Here is an 18,023-nt window from a genome sequence, read left to right as displayed (position 1 = left end):
TGGGATGAGGATGGGTCAGCGTGTTCTTGTCTAGAATTCCCAGGTCCAAGGACAGGTCTGTCCAGAGGACATGAAGCCGGGTCCCCCAGAACAGCCCCCCATTTCCATCGCTCCGAGCAACAGTGCACTTCCCCACACCGCGGGCGCCAAGTGAGCTATAAAAAAACAATTTAGCCAACCTGATAAGTAAAATAGCGTCTCTTTTTCTAGGAATCCTTGTGAGGTCAAACCTCCCCTTACGCTATAATGACCGGCTGTCTGACACGTGACGGGACAAACGGTCGGTGTCTGTGCTCTGCTTGCTTCTCGCGCGCTGGGGTCCTCTCCGCGAGCTCTGACGGGTAGCTTCCGAGAGGTCGTGTGGGCCCTCTGTCAAGCTTCTTGACAATATTAATTTCCGGTTTGGATTTTAATTTTGGTGAGGATGTTTCTGAGACATCGAGAGCATAATTACCATCTTTTCCCCTGATATTTGTATCTGTCGGGTGGGGACCCATCCCTGAGCTAGAGACAGACTTTCAAGGTTTTATGTTTGGCCAGAGTCACCGGGAATTAATTTTAAGATAATGCAGAGTGAGGCAGCTAAACTGAATTTTTTTTTCCCTCCAAATCTCTTGGCCATTTCTCCCAGCACTATTTATTGAATAAACAATGTCTTTAAAGATGGGCCATTTGTACACCGCACTGTGCCTCTGCTTGCTAGTGTTCATTCCTTGACTCCACTCCCTGGTCGTTCTTCTGTCCCCGAGCTGAGTCTGTACAGTTGTGATTGCTGTTGGGGCCTGCTCGCCCTAACGGAACGGTACCTGTGGGGCTCCTCTCTAAACATGTCAAAACTTCCGTTCTTTCGTGTGGGTTCTAGATTTGGGTTTTTGGTTCTGGGTAAAGATCCCACTGGAATATATTTTTAAAGATTTTATTTATTTACTTATTTGAGAGAGAGAGAGAGATCGGGCACACAACGGGGGAGAGGCAGGCAGAGGCGGAGGGAGAGGCAGGTTCCCGGCTGAGCAGGGAGCCGGATGCGGGGCTTGATCCCAGGACCTCGAGATCGTGACCCGAGCGGAAGGCAGACGCTTCACTGCCGGAGCCCCCAGGGGCCCTCGCCCCGCCCAACTGAAATACTGATTGAATTTCTTGGAGGCACAGGTTACCCTGAGGATTATAACATATTTATGATATTGAAGACTATGCAGGAAACCCCATGTCCATTTACTTAAGTCACTTTCTCACTGTCCCCGAGGAAGGACTTGAACATTTTTTCTCTGTATAAAGTCTGCAGATTTCTGGCTAAATGAGCATTACTTTCTCATTGTACCGCGGCCATTCTGGGTCTGGAATTTGGGTTTTCTGGTTCGCAGGCAAGCATCGTGCTTTGAGCACCCGCTGGTCTCGCGGAGCGTCTGAGCGCGGCAGGTGGACGTCTGCTGGGGGTCGGGTGGCTCCGGGGCGCTGGTGCTGACCCCAAGCGCTTGGTTGGGCGTGGGGGATGCTGCCTTGCGGAGGCGTGGCCTTCGGAGGGCGTGGCCTTCGGGGGGGCGTGGTCTTGTCTTGGCAGGAGCGGTTCTGGGGCAGGATCTGGTCATACCTGTCTCTGACATTTCCAGACGGCCCGTGTTGGAGGCCGCTGACCCAGTTTCCCCAGCGCCTGCCCTTCCCTGGGTTGTCTTCTGCTCACCCGGGAAGAAGGGACGGCTTGGGTCCAGCCACTGTCCTGGTGGCCCCCTTGACCTTCAGGAAAGGGTGCTGGCTGGCTCGGCTCCCCTGTCGTGCGGGTGCCCGGGCCTGTCTCCCTGGCTCTTCTCTGGGAGGGCGTGGGTGGGTACTGGGCGTCCTCGGAGCTCTCTGACCTGGGCGGGCGTGAGGCTTGGCTCCCCGGCCCCGCCCACCTCTCCAGAGTTGACCCAGAGCAGGACCCAGGTGGAAGCAGGTCAGAGGAGCCCCAGCCCAGACCCGAGCGGGGTTGTCCCCTGCGTCACTGCAGTGCTGTGTTTGTGGTGGCCCAGAGCCCTGGGGGCTGCGGGGCCCCTCCCGGCCACTCACAGCATTCTCATGCCCTTGGGCCCGGCTGGGGGAGGCCAGGAAGGGGACGGCTGGAGGCTGGGCTCAGGCTCAGGCTGGAGGGGCTGCCTCAGGCAGCCCAGGGGTTCGGGAGGCCCCAGGGCAAGCAAGGCAGGGGGAGGGGAGGGAGGCCAGGGCAGGGGTCAGGAGGGCCAGGCAGAACATCTCCGGCGGCCCTGACCTAGGCTTCAGCTGCGGGGCACCGGGCTGTGGAGGGGAGAGGTCAGGATGGGGATCCCAAGGTTTTGTCCCTTTGAAACCAACCAACCCGGCGTGCAGCCGGCAGCCCTCACTGGGGAGCAGCTTGCCTTCTGCAGCGCAGCACCCACGGGCCACCATGTCCTGCCACGGCCACCCAGACTCCACCCCCCACTGCCCCTCGGGTCGCCCCCCCCTTGCCTCCAGGCATTGTTGACCCTGCGGTGCGGCCATGCTGCCCTGCTCCGGGCTCCCTTGTCCCTGACAGACCAGGGACGGACCTGCAGTGACCCCGGGGAAGCCGGGAGAGGGCTGGAGGGCGTGTCTGCCTTGTTCTCCGTGCGTCCCCCACTGCCGCCCCGGACAGCCTGGCACGCGTGTGTTGATGGACTGAACGGCACAGGGGGAAGGGGTGTGGGGGTGAGGGGCTCTGCTGGGCGGCCTTGGCCTTGTTTCCAAGCCCCTCGGACCCCAGAGCCCTAAATCCACATTGTGCTCAGGTCGCTGTGTTCTAGGGGCTTCGTGCCATCTGGCAGGCAAGGCGCCCGGCACCGGGCTGACCGGCCGCGGCCCGGGAGAGGCCGCCCATATTTCTGCTTGCTCTGGTCTTGTGCCTGTCACTGCTCCGAGGGGTTCCGGGCCCGGCGGGTGGGGCCCCAGCACGGTGGCCTGGTCTTGTTGGGTGGGGGTGTCCGGAGCGCCGTGCTTACCGTCGAGGTTGAAGACGGGGGCTTTCTGCAGGTGAAATCTGTCCGCGTACTCGAGGAACTTCTGCCGCCACTTGGGGTCCCCGCGCGTTCTTCTGGCTGAAGTCAGAGGGGCCCAGAGTCCGGAGGCCGTGGCTTTTCTCCGAGTGCCCCTCCCCTTGCCGGCCCGAGCCCTGCTGCTGACTGGCTGGTGGCTGCGGCCTCAGCCCTGGTCCCCTCCGTCCTCGTCTGCCCCGGGAGCAGGTCCGCCCTTGGCGGAGTAGGAACAGCGCTCCTTCCCGGGGCATGTCAGGCCCCAGCCCCTGTGGGGGGCCCCTTCACACGGCAGCCTGCTGCCTGCGCCACTCGGCCAGCCCGGGACACCCCCCGCCGCCTCCATCTAGTCCTCAGGCGCCCCCACCCACCAGCCCATCCACACCTCCCGGGGGACGCCCCCTACCCCGGTCTGCCCCACGTGCCTCTTCCACTTTCTGGGCCTCACGGGACTCAGGGCCTTTAGGATCCTTGACTAGCTCCCTGGTCAAGACCGGGGGCGCTTTCTGTTCTAACAGTGTCCCCGCTCCCGGGACACACATGTGCGCGTGCACGCACATGCACACGCAGACACACATGTACGTACACTCCCACACGTGCGCACCGCGGGCGGATCTGAGTGAACTCCAGAGGGAGCGAGCGGGCAGGTGCAGGGCTGCCCCACCTGAGGGACAGGCCCCCCGGGGGAAGCACCCACAGGGTCCCTGGTGGAGGCAGCACCCCCGGAGCCCCCATCCCCCTAAGCCCAGGTGTTGGGCAGAGGCCCCGGCCGGCATCCAGAGAGCCGCCACCTACCCAGAAGAGCCCACAGGCTGGTGACCTCGCCGGCGTCCTCGAGGCGGATGTAAAGAATGAGACTACTGTAGTCCGCGCTCACGAAGCAGACGTGCATGCTGGTGCCTCCTACCACTGTGGGCGACCCCCACCGGCGGCAGGTGAAGCCTCTCTCCTCTACCCCCCCCGACAGGACCCCGGACAGTGCAGGATCCCGGGAGTCTGTCTCCCTCCAGCCCCCACCCTGGTTCGGGACATCGAGCGTCCCTGTCCAGCACGGCACCCAGGCCAGAGGGCGGGCTACTCACAGGAGCCTTGGTACCGGCCTTGGAGCCCGGTTGGGTGGACGGTGATGTTCACTCCTTGGCACACCCCCTCTCCCCTGGGGAAAAGAGGGGCATATGGTGGTCAAGATCTCTTCCTGTCTCCCAGCCCCTGGGGACATCAGAGGTGCCCTGGCTGAGGTCCCAGGTGTCTGCCGGAGTTTCTCGGCTCCCTGGGCTCCAGAGGTCATCCAGCTGGGGCACAGGGCTAGGGGGCAGGAGGGAGGAACCAGCGAGTTCCTTGTTGCTGGAATGGAGCCAAAGCTCCTGGAAGGAATGGGACCCAGTCTGTCCTTGGCTTGGAGCTCCAGGTCCATGGGTGGGGACCAGGTCCTGGCTGTCCCTAGTCACTGGGCTCCACACATAGGCCCCTCCTCTTTGGCCTCCCGCCCCGGGGTCTTCAGTGTCTCCGCTGGGGTGGTTGGGGTGTGGGCGGGTGCCCGCGGACCCTGGGAGCGCATGGCCCTTGGGGTGGTGTCTGTGGCCGAGCACCAGCAAGGCTGTGGCTCTGACTTGGGGTTCTCAAGGCCCTGGGCGCAGGACATGTCTAGGTATGGCTGACAGCAGCACAGCGTGTCATCACCGTGGATGCTCCCCATCACCTGACCAGTGTGAAACCCAGCGCTGCCCCGGCTTCTGTGGTTTCCACGGCGGGAGGGACCAGGCGTGTACGGGTCTGTCCCTGGCCCCTCGTCGTAAGGCTCTGGGGCTTCTGAAGTTAGCTTTACACCTCTTGGGGGGGGGTGTCTCAAGCCTGCAACTTAGTGCCTTATGTCCCTCTGGTCCTCCCCACTGGTCACCGTCCCTTGGGAGGCCTCCGGGCGGGCTCACTCTTCGAGGGGCTGCAGAGGCCATGCTTACGTCCAGAACAAGACGAACTCCACATCCTCGCCCCGTGTCCAAATGGAATGGAGGCCGAGCCTCAGGGGGTCGTCTGGGGAGACCAGGTGGGCCCGGCTGGCAGCCAGCTGGACAGTCAGCCAGCGTCCCTCGACCTGTGGGGTGCAAGGTGCGGGGGCTGGACACTCCCTGGCCCGAGTCCCCACTCTCAGGCCCCAGCACCCCAGAGCTGAGCGCGGCCCGGGGAGCTCAAGGGCCAGCAGGGTGTGCTGGGGGGGAGGACAGCTGGTCCTTCGGAAATGGCCTCCTCTGGGAGGCTGCCCTCTGTCCCTTCTTGCCTCTCCCTGCCCCGCTTCCCTCAGCTCCTCCCGTGTCTGCTCGTAGCGCTGTCCCCTGCTGGGTTCCAGACGCCCTGGCCGGGTCTGGGGAGGTGAGAGAGACGCCCCGGAACCACACCGAGTGCTGGCCTGGCTCCAGCCACGCTCGCCACAGTGCTGGGTGTTGGGCAGATGGGACAGGCAGGCAGGGGGACCCTGGGCCCCTCTTTGCCCCCAGGGCCGAGCGGGAGTGCGAGGACCCTCCATTCCTGTCTGGGCTGGGCAGACTCCGCGAGAAGCAGCTGTCCCTCTGCGAGCCTGTGCCTGGGCCCAGGCCGCCCCTCGCCTCTCGGCCGGCCTCTCTCCCCGGGTCCCGCTCCCGGAGGCTGCCGCGCTGCCGTGCCAAGCCCCCAGGGGCACCTGCCTCCTCGTCCCAGGACTGTGCCTGGGCCCTGACCCGGCTCTGTTACCTCGTGGGCATTAAACCCGGGCTGTACCGGCACGTCATCTAGGGTCTTCTGGGCACCGGCCAGGCCCAGGCTGAGGGCCAGCAGCAGCAGTGGCCCCCTCTGCGGGGCCATGACCACAGAGCCCGAGGGAGAGAAGGCTCGGCAGCCGGGTCCTTTCTTCTTGGGCGTCCTCCAGAGGTCACTTGTCAGAAGACCGTCCCTGCCAGGCTCCCTGAACACTCAGAATTATTCCCACGGGAGGATGCGGCCTCCCCGACACCCACCTGGGCTCTGAGGGAGGGGGCGGGGCCCAGGTCATTGGGCCTGGACGGCGGGTGCCGTCGGGGCAGTCTGGCCACATTGCTGGCTGTCCTGGGCGTCCCCTCACCGGCGGGAGCTCAGCTCCTCCTCCCGACAGGCGCTCCTCTGGGGGCATCCGTGCTCCTTCCGAGGTCCTGGGAGGCGAGCGGGGAGGGAAGGGGGGAGGCGCGCAGACTCGGGGTGGCGCCCAGCTCGCTGGCTTGAACCCCGGGCCCCATGGGGCTGGTTCATATTGCCCACAGCCTCTCCCCTCACAGCCACTCAAACCGGACTCCAGCAGCCGCTGGCCCACCACCCTCTCCCGGGGCCCTCCGAGCTGCATGGCCAGCGTGCAGACGAGAGCCTGGAGCAGAGGCAGAGCCTATTTGCAGCTTTACAGCTTGGGAAGGGGCACAGAGGGCAGGACGGCCATGGGGGAGGGGGACAGGGAGGTCAGGACACTCCAGAGGTGGACATGGGGGGACAAGACAATGTCCCTGGGATTGCACCTTGGAGGGTCTGAGGAACCAGCCCAGAGGGAACCCTCCCTTCCATGTGACCGGGACACTTGGCTCCCATGTCAGGGGTCTTCAGGTGATCTCCTCTGTCTGTCCCCTCTCCTGGGAGCCCGCCCCTTCCCTGCGTCCTCCCGCTGGTCCCCCCGGCCTCCATACCCGTGGCCTGCTGAGGTGGCCGAGCACCCTGGATCCGGGCCGGTGCTCCGAGCGTCCGTGAAGCCGCGGGGTCACCGGGCTCCGGACGCGGCTCCTCGGCCGCCCTCCTGCGCGGTTCCCGGAGGGGGTCTGGGGGCCCCCATGAGTCTAGGCTACGGTGTCGAATTCTCTGACTTTCCACTTTCCCATGAGCCGTGTCCACTGGAGCCCAGCTATCTGGGTCACACCAGGAGTGAGAACCGGTCACGCTGGGTTCACCCAGGCGGGGCTGCGGGATCCTATCCTGTCCGCTGCAGCCGCCCAGACGGGCGCCCCAAATCCCCTGGGGGCTGCGAGGAACACCCAGGAGCGGCAGGAAAGCTGGGGGGCTGGTCAGCCCTGGCGTCTCTGAGGACATGGCTGGGCTGAGCAGGTGGCTGCTGCCCCCACCTGGGGGAGGGGACAGGAGGCTCAGGCTGCAGTGTTCCAGGGCTTTGAGGTCAGACAGGACGTTTGGGTGGGAGCGTCCTGCTTCCGTCCTTGGACCTGGCTCCTGGTCCCCATGCCCAGGTGGCGCTGACTTGCTTTGGGGCTCGCAGGGTGGAGAGGACCTCGCAGTCACACGGGAGAGCTGTGGACCGCTGTTCCTGTGCTGTGATGGGGGGCTGGGGCGACTCTGTGAGGTCCACAGTGGGCCCGGCCCCAGGCAGAGCCGGACCCCGGGGCCTGGAGACCAGAGCTGGGCCAACGGAGCCACGGTGGGGCTGAAGGCAGACTTTACCCCTGAGCCCAGACACCAGAGGTGGGGGGTCTGCCGAGCGGGGACTGTGTCCCTCGGAAGGAGGGACGGGGTACGGTCCAGAAGCCCTGACGGGAGGAGCGTGGCACGGCGGCAGACCATGCTCTCTCCCAGAGCGGGCCCCGCCTCCTGCCAGGCACCTGCAGGCACCGGGAGGTGGTGACAGGTCGACAGAGCCTTCCGGAACGTGTAGCCTGCCCGGGTGCTCCACGCGTGGACGCCCGACTGACAGGGTCACCCGGTGCCCACCACTTGGAAGGGGTGACCGCTAAGCTGTGTGTTGGGGTGAGGCTGGGTGAGGGGAGGAGGGAACAGTGCTCTAGAGGGTGGAAGGGCATGTGCGAGAGCCCTGAGGCACGTGGGGGACCTGGGGGACGGCCGACGGAGGGAGCCCAGGGTCTGAGGGCCGTGGGAATGTGGGGGTGCGGGGGAGGTGAGGGTGCTCCCGGAGGTCGCCAAGGCCAGGGCACGGGAGCTCCTGGGTCACGTGTAGAGTGTGGATTTCATCAGTGGGACGGCAGCTGGTGGTGATGTTCTGGCAAGATTCCAGGGCCGCGAGGCCATCGGGGTCACACCTCCTCGCGGAGGCGGGGCTGGCGGGGAGGGGGCCTGGAGACCATGCGGGAGACCAGCCCCCCAGCCGCGGGGCAGCCAGTCAGCCAGGAGGGCCGAGGCCAGAGAGAGCCGGGGCCGGCAGTGCCCGGATGTGGAGTTGTGGAAACTGCTCCGGGCGGTGCGGGGGTGGGGGCGGGGGGTGTCGGGAACGTCCCGGACAGCGGCTCCCACGCCTCAGATCCTTTCCCACAAACGTTAAAAAATGTACACACGCTGGAAATGAAAAGACTTCTGCTGGGCAGCGGGAGCGGCATGGCGGGGGGGTGGGCGCAATGTGTTTGGGGGCTGGAGCGGAGCCTGGGGTAGGGGTTTTCGTCCTGGTGCTCCCGAATCTTTCCCCTCCCTCCTGCCATCTCCCCTGGCCCCTCTGCCCCGGTGTACAAGCCATGGACATCAGAGGTCAGCACCAGAGTGTCTGCTGTGCGCTCTGCGTCCTGGACCCTGCCTTGACCGAGCTCTGTCCTGCGCCCCCCTCCTACGCCGGGAGCCCCGGGACTGAGAGCTGTCCCCATGGATAGGCGGGATAGGCGAGCTGCTCTTACCGTCATCATGCCCACCCGCGCCCGGGGCTGGGGTGCTGTCCCGCCCGGCCTTTCCGGGGTCCCCCATCACCCCAGACACAGTGAGAGCAGCTCCGGGCCTCCGAGAGGTCACCAGCACCTTCACCAAGGAGGTGTCTCCGCGGGCATCCAGGGTGGGACTTCAGATGACAGCCCACGGCTCTTCCGGGCCTCCCTCTGCCCCGGGAGGGGTCTAGCGTCTGACTTGGGGCGGGCCTGGGGGAGAGGGCCGGTGCGCTGGGCAGGATGCCAGGGACGTGGGCCCGGGCTCCACCTGGCAGCTCGCACACGCTGGTCACTTCACGCCTGGCCTCGGGGGGCCTGGGACAGTCACGGCCACGTCAGAGGGGAGCTCAGAAGGCTCTGGCTCACACGTCCTAGCAGACCCGAGGTCCAGCCCATGACGTGGACGTCACCAAAGCACTCTAGCAAGACCCACTTGTGGACGTCCTAAATGGCTCTCCAGGAGGGGCTGGGCCTGGCCTGAGTGAAGAGGGAGACGGGCAGGAGCGGGACTGTGAGCCTCTGGGGCAAATGTCCCCCGGCATTTCTGTGTTGCCGGTTGGGCCGGTGTTTTTCGGGGGGGGCTCGGGTGCCACCCAGCGGCCTCCCTGGGGATTGCAGCGCTCCACGCTGGGGGGGACCCGCCAACCGCTTCTTGTCCTGCCGCCGGCTCCATAGTTAGGGTGTCAGGTGAGGACAGGAGAGCTTCTTGCTCGCTTGTGACCACCAAGGCTGCGCCCGGCTCCGAGGCCGCCCCTGGCCCAGGCTGTTCAGAATGTGTAGCGCCCAAGGCACGGAACAGACTTCTACCTTCTAGAGATAGGCACGAGCCACGGAAAGCCCCACGTCAGGGCGTGGGGACCGGTGTCCTGGAGCGGAGTGGGGCTCTGCCGTCCGGGCTCCCCACCCAACCCAGGCCAGGCGGCTCAGCCGCGGGATTTCTTCGGAGAAGTTTTGGTAATTAGGTGGGAAGTGGACGGGAGCCAGGAGCCAGCGAGCCGAGCAGGGCCGGGCTGTGGTTTGGAGAAACGAGGCTCCTTCCTAGGAAGGACCCGTGGAGGACGAGGGAAGCGGAGGCCGCTGTGTGCCGGGAGCCTTGTCCGGGCTTGTACGCACATTAGGGAGGGTTGGGCACGGTTTGGGGGACACCCCACTCCCGGGAACTGCATGCCAGTCGGGTGTGTGTGGGTCCGTTTCTGGGCTCTTCACCCCGTCCCACTGACTGGTGTGTCTTTGCCCCTACAAACACCGCAGTCCTGATTCCTCGGGCTGTATAGTAAGATGTGAAATTTAATAGGCCGATTCCTCCGATTTAATTATTTTTTTCAGAATTACGTTCGCTATTCTAATACCTTCGTGCTTCCATATAAACTTAGAAAAATCTCACGTATGTCTACAAAAAGCCCTGCTGGGGTTTCGGTAGGAACCGCGCGAACGGACGGACGTCTTTCTCTCCGCCGAGCCTCCGCTCGCGAGCGCCGTAGGCCTGTTTATTGAGAAGAGCCTTGATTTCCCTCAGCAACGGCGCATTCCCCCGGCGTGCGGACCCTGCGCGTGTTTCACGAGCTTTGCACCCCAGTCTTCCACCATCTTGGGGGTGACTAACACTGGCATCTTGAATGTCAGTGTCCACACGTCCTCACTAGGATGCAGAAACGTCATCGGTTTTCTGGGTTTATCTGATCTGAAACCTCGATGAGCTCGGCACTTCCAGGAGTTTCCTTCTGTTTGTTTCTCTAGATTCCCGAGGACGTCCCACCTGGATCATCATGTCCTCTGCAAACACGGGTACTTTTCTTTCTTCCTTTCAGGTTTGTGTGCCTTTTATTACCTTTGCGTGCCCTGTTGCCCTGGTTGGCAGCTCCTGCACCGTGATCAGTGGGTCGGGGGGACGGGCGTCCTCACCGCCTTCTCCGTCGCTCACCGTCCGTCCATCGTGGATGACGGCATTCCTCGTGCCCCACGAGGGACAGCGTTAATTCTCTTGTTTTCTTTAAGATGTAATCATTTATTTGAGAGAGAGAGAGAGAGAGAGCATACGAGTGGGAGGGGCAGAGGGGGGACAGGGAGAGAGGATCTCAGCAGGCTTCCCGTTGAGGGCAGAGCCGGACACTCGGGGCTCGATCCCACGACCCCGAGAGCGGAGCCCGAGCGGAAACCAGGCGTTGGGTGCTCACCCGATGGAGCCATCCGGGCGCCCCGAGTGCGGTGTCAATCCTACGGTGTTTGCAGATGCCTTTATCAAGTTGAGGGAGCCCCTCTATTCCCATTGTCTGAGGATTTTTGAAAAAATCACAAGTAGATGCTGAATTTTGTCAAAGGCTTTTTCTACATTGACTGCGATGCTCATGTGATTCTTTGGGATCCTAGTAACACGACGTGTTACACTGACTGGTTTTCAAGTGCTGAATGGCCCCCGCATCCCTGGTGTACATCCCACCTTGTCACGGCGTGTAATTATTTTTTTTAAAAATTTTTAAAAGATTTTATTTATTTATTTGTCAGAGTGAGCACAGGCAGACAGAGTGGAAGGCAGAGGCAGACCGAGAAGCAGGCTCCCGTTGAGCAAGGAGCCCGATGTGGGACTCGATCCCAGGACCCTGGGATCATGACCTGAGCCGAAGGCAGAGGCTTTAACCCACTGAGCCACCCAGGCGCCCCCGGTGTATAATTATTTTCATATGTTGCCGAATTCTATTTGTTAATATTTTGTTAAGGATTGTTGCTTCCGTATTGATGAGAAACATTAGCCTACACTTTTCTCCTTTTTTAAAAAAAAGCTCTTCGTGTGGTTTTGGCACCCACGCAGTATTAGCTTCATAAAGCAAATAAGGAAATGCTCTTTTCTCTTTCATGTTCTGCAGGAGGCTGTGCGGCATTCAGACCGATTCTTCGAAGATGTGCTGCGATTCTCCCGTGAAGTCATCTGGGCCGGAAAAAGTCTTTGTGTGGAGTTTTAAAATCAGGAATTCGATTTTCTGGCAAGTGGAGGGCTATTCAGATCGTCTGGTTCCTGCGGGATTAGTTGTGGCAGCCTGTAGTTTCCGAGGAGTTGGCCCGTTTCATCTAAAGCGTCGCACGGGTGTGTAGAGGCGGTCGTGACCTTCGCTTCTTGTCCTTTGACGCTGGCAGGGGCCGTGGCGAGATCCCACTTCCGTTCCCGAGTTAATAATCGGTGTCTTCTGTCTCGTGCCGGCTCCGTCACGCTGGGCGTCCCCTTCCCAGTGCCCACGCCTTTCCTTTCTTCTCCTGATCTCTCTGCGCCGAGAACGTCGGCCCGAGGCTCAGCAGGACTACGCTGGGCCGTCAGTCTCCCGGGGAAAGCAAGCAGTTTCTTACGACTAAGAATGACGTTCGCTGGTTGTGTGTTTTGGTTGTTGTTTTGTTTTTGTTTTTAATGATCGGTTTAAGGGAGCTCCTTTCCAGGCCTAGGTAGGACTGTATTTCATTCCGCTTCCTTCTAGCTGAGTGACGGCGTCGGCCCAGAAGCGGGGAACGGTGTTGGCGCGCCTCTCAGGACGGAGCCCGGAGCGGACGGCCTGCGCCCTCTCCGTGTCTAGGTTTTCCCTCTGGTATGGTGACTGGGGACCTCCTGGGGTGCCTGTTCGATCATCTAGATTCCTGCATGACCGTGAGGTCCAGTGTGCCCTGTAATCTGTGGAGGAAGTCGCAATAATCACGAATCACGACATAAATTGGACGTTTTAAGACCCTGAGATCTTAAGGCTGTTTGGTGACGCAGCATCAACCAGCTGATGTTGGACGACACCTTCGGTATGTGCAAAGTTTGCCTCATGAAAGGGATATGACGCTTTTGGAACATATTCTAAAAACTAAGTTAAAGCTGCTTATATGGGGGTGCCTGGGTGGCTCAGCGGGTTAAAGCCTCTGCCTTTGGCTCCGGTCATGATCCCAGGGTCCTGGGATCGAACCCCGCATTGGGCTCCTTGCTCGGCAGGGAGCCTGCTTCTCTCTCCACCTCTGCCTGTCTCTCTGCCTACTTGTGATCTCTCTGTCAAATAAATAAAATTAAAAAAAAAAAAAAAAACCAACTGCCTGTATGAGCATTTCACCGGTCTCCTAGCTATTGAAGTTTTGATGTTTCCTAACACGGAAATGTCCTTGACTCTCTGGGTTGAATCATGATGTGTTGAATTCATTGTTAGAGTCAACCTGCTAATAAATTATTTAGAGGTTTGGGTCTTTATCCCCAGAGGGGAGGGACATCCTTCTCTCCCTTCTCCTGGGTCCTCCTCCTCTGGGTTGGCCGTAGGCCAGTGCAGCAAGTTCCCGTCTATGTCTACACGCCCGGACGACCGGATGAGCCAGGAGTCGCCTGATCGCAGCCGGCTGATGTCTGGGGCTGCTCTTTATTTTCTGTAGCTGTTCTTTAAAAAATTAAAAAAATAGGGGACCCTGGGCGGCTCGGGTCATGATCTCAGGGTCGTGAGGTCAAGCCCGGCATTGGGCCCCACACTCAGCGCGGAGCCTGCTTGGGTCTCTCTCTCCCTCGGCCCCTCCCGCCGGTGCCCGGTGCGCGCCTGTTCTCCGAGTCACGGCACCACGTTCGCAGGAGCCGAGACGGGCGGCAGCCTGCATCCTGCTGGGCATGAGCGGGTGAGGGAGACGCGGTACGCAGACAGCACGGAGCCCTGCCCGTCCCGAACGCAGACGGAGTCTCGCCGTTTGTGACGACACGCGCTGACCCAGAGGATGCTGAGCAGGACAGAGGAGAAGAAACACTATTTGATCGCACGTGAATGTGGAATCTGAGAAACACATGGAAAAATAAATCACGAACAAAAACACAGACTCACAAATACAGAGAACGCACTGGTGGTTGCCAGCGTGGGGGCCAACCCGGGGGAGGGGAGGAGGGGTACGGCCTCTAGCTATGGCAGGAGGAGCCGTGCGGACGAGACGTGCCGCGCGGGGGGCACCGTCAGACGTGCCGACACGACCACCGCGCCAGCTTCCAGGGTGGAGCGCTGTGCTGGGTACTCGGTTCTCGAGGCCGCTGGGCCGGACCCCTGAGGCTGATATTCCATCGCGGCTCGTCTATGCCTCCGTTCAAAAATTTAAAAAATATATATATTTTAAATTAATTGTTAAAGTTTTCCTTTTAGCTCAAATGGTGATTAGTGTTTTTCCAGAAGTGTATCTATAACACATGTATCTAATTTTACACAAATAAAAATAGGTGTATATATTGTATCTAAGTTGTTCCTTTTTAAAGATTTTATTTATTTATTTGACAGAGATCACAAACAAGCAGAGAGGCAGGCAGAGAGAGGAAGGGAAGCAGGCTCCCCGCTGAGCAGAGAGCCCGATGCGGGGCTCGATCCCAGAACCCTGAGACTATGACCTGAGGCGAAGGCAGAGGCTTAACCCACTGAGCCACCCAGGTGTCCCTCAGTTGTTCTTGGTATTTAAGAGGCCCTGCGTCTCTCGGTACCCTACATCAGGGACGCTGAATGTGTGGAAACAGGTCTCCTTCCCACCTTTGACTGCTGTCCTGGGACCCACTGACTGGGGACCCCTCTATTTCGTCCCAGCCCAGGGCAGGTCAGGGCATCGGCACGTGGAGCTCGTGCCCAGGCTTCCTGGTCGCAATCACCCTCCTGTTTCTGGACGCGACCGTGAGGGTCCCAGGGCTACGCTTTCGGGAGAGAACGGATTGATGGGCAAGTAGCGCACGTACGGTTCTCCGTCGGTGTTTACTACATCAGGGCCCACATGTTCCTGGCCCGGCCTTTGTGAAGGTCGTGCAGCCCACAGCCTATCGGGCCCGCTGTCCCCTGAGACCCTTTTATCGCGTTTGTCAGGTTTAAGAGAGACCCCGTGATGAGTGCTGATCCCCAGATGTTGCGGGCCGTGGTGCCGAAGCCCGAACCCTGCCTCCCGCGCCCGACGACCAAGAAAGACCCAGGCAGACTGCCGGCTGCTTCATCCCTTTATTGCTGGAGGAGGAGGCTCAGAGCAGGGGCCCCGAGGACCCCGCGGCCTGAGCAGGAGCAGGTCCGGGAGCCCCGGGTGGGCTCGGTCCCTCCAGATTCCTCTGATGGGGCAGGAAGGGGACAATGTCATCTCTGGGACCTGAAACGGACGCGGGCTCCCCTGTGACTCCCGGGGAGCCTGCTGGGCCCTCGCCAGCCCCTCCCGGCCTGGGGGTGAGGGACGGCCTCTCCGCCTCCGGCTGAGTGGTGGGCAGCCCACGCCAGGCCCCACACCCTTGCCCAGAAGAGGCCGCGGGGACATCTGTGCGAGAGCTTGACTGGGACATGGGGAGGACATCCCAGGAAGGCCACGGGAGAGAGGGTGTCCGTGGCCAGCCTGGCCCCTGCGGTCACCAGGAGGGACTGCAGGTTCCAGCCATTCCCGCAGAGGGACCAGCACCCAATGGAGGGGAGCTGGGGGTCCCCTGGGACGCCCCCCCACCATGTGTGTGCCTAGGATGTGGGGGCAGGGCTGGTACGTTACCGCAGGAGGCAGGTCAGGCAGGAGCTCCCCTAGACGCGGCACTGCTCTGTTGGTGGGGGAGGGGAGAGCCGTGGGGGGGTCACAGGTCGCCAGGACAGCCCTGGGCCCAGAGGGGTGCGGCAGAGGGGCTGGGGCGGGAGGACCCCGCCTCGGGGGCTCTGCACTTCCCACTCCCCCATCCTGGGCGGTCTGGGAAGCAGGGGGCCACCATGGGAGGCAGTGGGGCGCAGCGCTGGCGGCTGTGCGATGGGCGAGCCCACGCGGGGGAGAGCGGGGACGAGGGCTGTGGAGGGAATCACCTTCCACCTGCGTCGGGTTGAGGAAGAGCCGGATGTGCACGGGCAGGGTCTTGAGGGTTTTGTCGAATTTCTGCACGACCTCGTTGTCGACCTTCAGGGTCCTGGCTGTGGGGGGCGGCGGGTCAGGCCTGGGCTCCAGGGTCCCTGTCCCCTCCCCTTCCTCCCGGGATGGCTTGTGGACAGGAGGAACAGGAGGAGAGGGCCCAGCCCCCTAGGCTAGGGTCTCAGCAGCATAGCTGAGCCCCCAGAAAGTGCTTCATTCGGGCAAACCTGGAATGTCTCTGCCTTGTGCTATGGCTTCTCCTGGCTTGCATTTCATTAAGAACATTAGCGCCAACAAAAGCTTCTAATGAGTATTAATCTTTTGACCAAGCCAGTATCACTAAGCCCAGCCCCTTGACCCAGCAGCCACCCTCCTGGGCCCTTTTGATTTCTGATGCAGTGAGTGCACTGGGCCACCCCTGGGGAAAACCGGGGACCCCCAGGCCCGCCGGCCCATAGGGCGCTGCGCTGTCTGCTTTCTGGGTGCCCCAGGTGCCGGCAGGGGGTCCTCAGCCACCGTCCCACTCAGGGTGACCTCGTGCATCGCCAGCGCCTACCCAGGTACTGGCACATCAGAGTCGGCGGGGCGGTGCTCGTGCTCTCCACGCAGAAGAAAAGGTAGTTGTCATAGTCGGTGTCGAGCACGAAGAGCTGGTTCTCCTCCAGATCTGGGGGCGAAGAGAAGGGCCAAAGTGGAGATGGAGTCCTGTCCAGCAGGAGCACCCCTCCCGCGGGCTGGCGGGCACCCAGAGGGCCACCCACCCCGGGCGGCACCAGCGCGGGCATGGCCAGAGGCGGCAGGAGAGGCGGCAGGAGAGGAGAGGCGGAGCCCCGGAGCACGAAGGCCCTGGGGCGGGCGAGAGGCGGGCGTGTGTGTGTGTGTGGGGGGGGGGGGGCAGGACCAGCACTGGGAGGAGAGGGCCCAGGCCCTGGAGAGGCTTGGGTTCTGGAGGGGACAGGGAGGGTCAGGGTGGCCTGGAGCAACTCTGAAGTAGAGAAACAAGTAGAATTTCCGGGGCAATCCCCACAAGACGTTTCGGTGCCTCCTTTGTTTCTAATTTACCACTAAGTTCTCCATTTGTGTGTTTTATAATTCACCCCCCACCCCCCGCGAACGTTGCAATCCGCGGCAGAGAATGCGGAGAAGGAGGTGCTCGCGTCCGTCCGGCCGCCCCCGACGGTGCGCCGCGTCCCCTCATGCAGCGGAGTCCAGGGGCTCGGCGGGAGCTGCGCGTCCCAGCCGTCCGGAGCGAGCGCTGCTCCGTGTGAGCCAGAAGACGCTCCGAGGACAGTCGTGGGGGAGGAAACTCTCGCGGCGGGGGCTGCACTCCACACCCGAGAGGCCGGAGGCCGGAGGCCCAGAGCTTGGGCAGAGCACGGCCCGTGTGAGAGCGGGGCACGCGCACGGGCCCACCGCACCCTCCCGGCTCCAGGACAGTCGCCTCCCAGGGACGGCGCTGGGGACGCCTACCTTTGATGTTGAACTTGGCTGCGCACTCAGTTTTCTCTGCAAAGACCTTCTTCTCAACACACTTGTTGTCTTCCCTGAAAGGTGGTGACAGCATTAGGGGGTGACGCTGAACTTGTTCTCGCTATGGTCCCTCATAGCAGACAGGGCTCATGGCAGGACCAGCCCAGGCCCCCAGGGATGCCCAGGGGCCTCCACATGGTCCTCTCTGCCCACAGACCTGAGGCCACCCTGTGTGGTCGGCCTGCCGGCCTGGAGCCCGGGGTGAGGTCACAAGGGCACTGGGAACCAGCCAGAGGGAGCCGGCTGCCATCAGGACCCTGCCCTGCCCGCCCCCCGGCCTATCCACCACCCCTCTCCCTGCTGGCCCCAACCCCGGGCGGGGGCACACCCACCGTTTGCGCAGAATGATCTCCAGATTGTTCTCGGGGGTGGGTCTCAGCTCCTGGACGTACACTCTCAGGGGGGCGGTCTCGGAGTCCAGGAGGGAGATGTCGCTGGCCGCCATGGCCATGGAGTGCCACATCCCGGCCACCTGGGGACGGGGCCTTGAGTGCCATGGAGGGAGCGGGAAGGGGCCCGGTCCCCCCAGGGCTCTCCCTCCCACCCGGGCAGAGGCCCAGTCTAACTGGGGCGGCCGTCAGTGGGCTCCGGAGGACCCTGGGCCGTCCACCAGACACGGGGCTCCACGATTTCCTCGCTGGAAAGAACACCCCAGTGTTCCCCAGATGGGTCCGGATACACATCAGACACGTTCTCTAGAACCTTCTGGATCTTGGGAAACCAAGGGACAAGCTGCCCCGAAGACAGAGAGGCAGGGGGGCTTCCCGACCTCAAGGGTCCGGCTCGTGCCCGTGTGGCCCCCGCGGCCCCACTGCCCCGCCCGGCCCGCGGCCCCCGGCCCCGCCCGCCCCGCCCCCGCCGTCCTCCCACCTTCCGCAGGTCCAGGTTCCTCGTGGCCTGGGGGATGTCGATGGCCTGGAGGCCACACACCAGGGCCAGTCCCAGGGCGAGCTGGAGACACCTCATGGCTGCGGCTGTGACACGCTGAAGCTCCCGGGAGTGAGGAAGGCCGGGCCGCGGGCTCGGGCCCTTATATGGA

The 18,023-nt window shown here is 62.3% G+C and overlaps 2 protein-coding genes across 3 annotated transcripts; both read right to left on the bottom strand.

Moving 5' to 3' along the window:
• Positions 1–993: 993 nt before the first annotated feature.
• LOC101683274 (uterocalin) lies at positions 994–5,971 on the bottom strand. The gene is made up of 6 exons (XM_004756977.3): positions 5,724–5,971; positions 4,958–5,091; positions 4,082–4,155; positions 3,795–3,908; positions 2,970–3,065; positions 994–2,268 (listed from the first exon to the last, which is right to left on the bottom strand). The coding sequence occupies exons 1-6, from the start codon at positions 5,832–5,834 to the stop codon at positions 2,243–2,245; spliced, it is 555 nt and encodes a 184-aa protein (XP_004757034.1). The 5' UTR covers positions 5,835–5,971; the 3' UTR covers positions 994–2,242.
• An 8,601-nt stretch (positions 5,972–14,572) lies between these two features.
• Positions 14,573–18,003, bottom strand: LOC101685999 (progestagen associated endometrial protein). Of its 2 annotated transcripts, none has more exons than XM_045082896.1 (7): positions 17,855–18,003; positions 17,317–17,456; positions 16,925–16,998; positions 16,011–16,121; positions 15,412–15,516; positions 15,113–15,158; positions 14,573–14,728 (listed from the first exon to the last, which is right to left on the bottom strand). In XM_045082896.1, the coding sequence occupies exons 1-6, from the start codon at positions 17,948–17,950 to the stop codon at positions 15,142–15,144; spliced, it is 543 nt and encodes a 180-aa protein (XP_044938831.1). In that variant the 5' UTR covers positions 17,951–18,003; the 3' UTR covers positions 14,573–14,728; positions 15,113–15,141. The 2 variants fall into 2 exon arrangements, with proteins under 2 accessions (XP_044938831.1, XP_044938832.1); XM_045082897.1 differs by having other exon boundaries at positions 14,573–14,690.
• Between the last annotated feature and the right edge of the window lie 20 nt (positions 18,004–18,023).

The sequence above is a fragment of the Mustela putorius genome, unplaced genomic scaffold (assembly GCF_011764305.1).
Source record: "Mustela putorius furo isolate JIRA1106 unplaced genomic scaffold, ASM1176430v1.1 tig00000596_pilon_pilon_pilon, whole genome shotgun sequence".
NCBI classification, from domain to species: domain Eukaryota; kingdom Metazoa; phylum Chordata; class Mammalia; order Carnivora; family Mustelidae; genus Mustela; species Mustela putorius.
The sequence above is the reverse complement of the archived record's forward strand: the minus strand, read 5'-3'. Positions and strand labels throughout refer to the sequence as shown.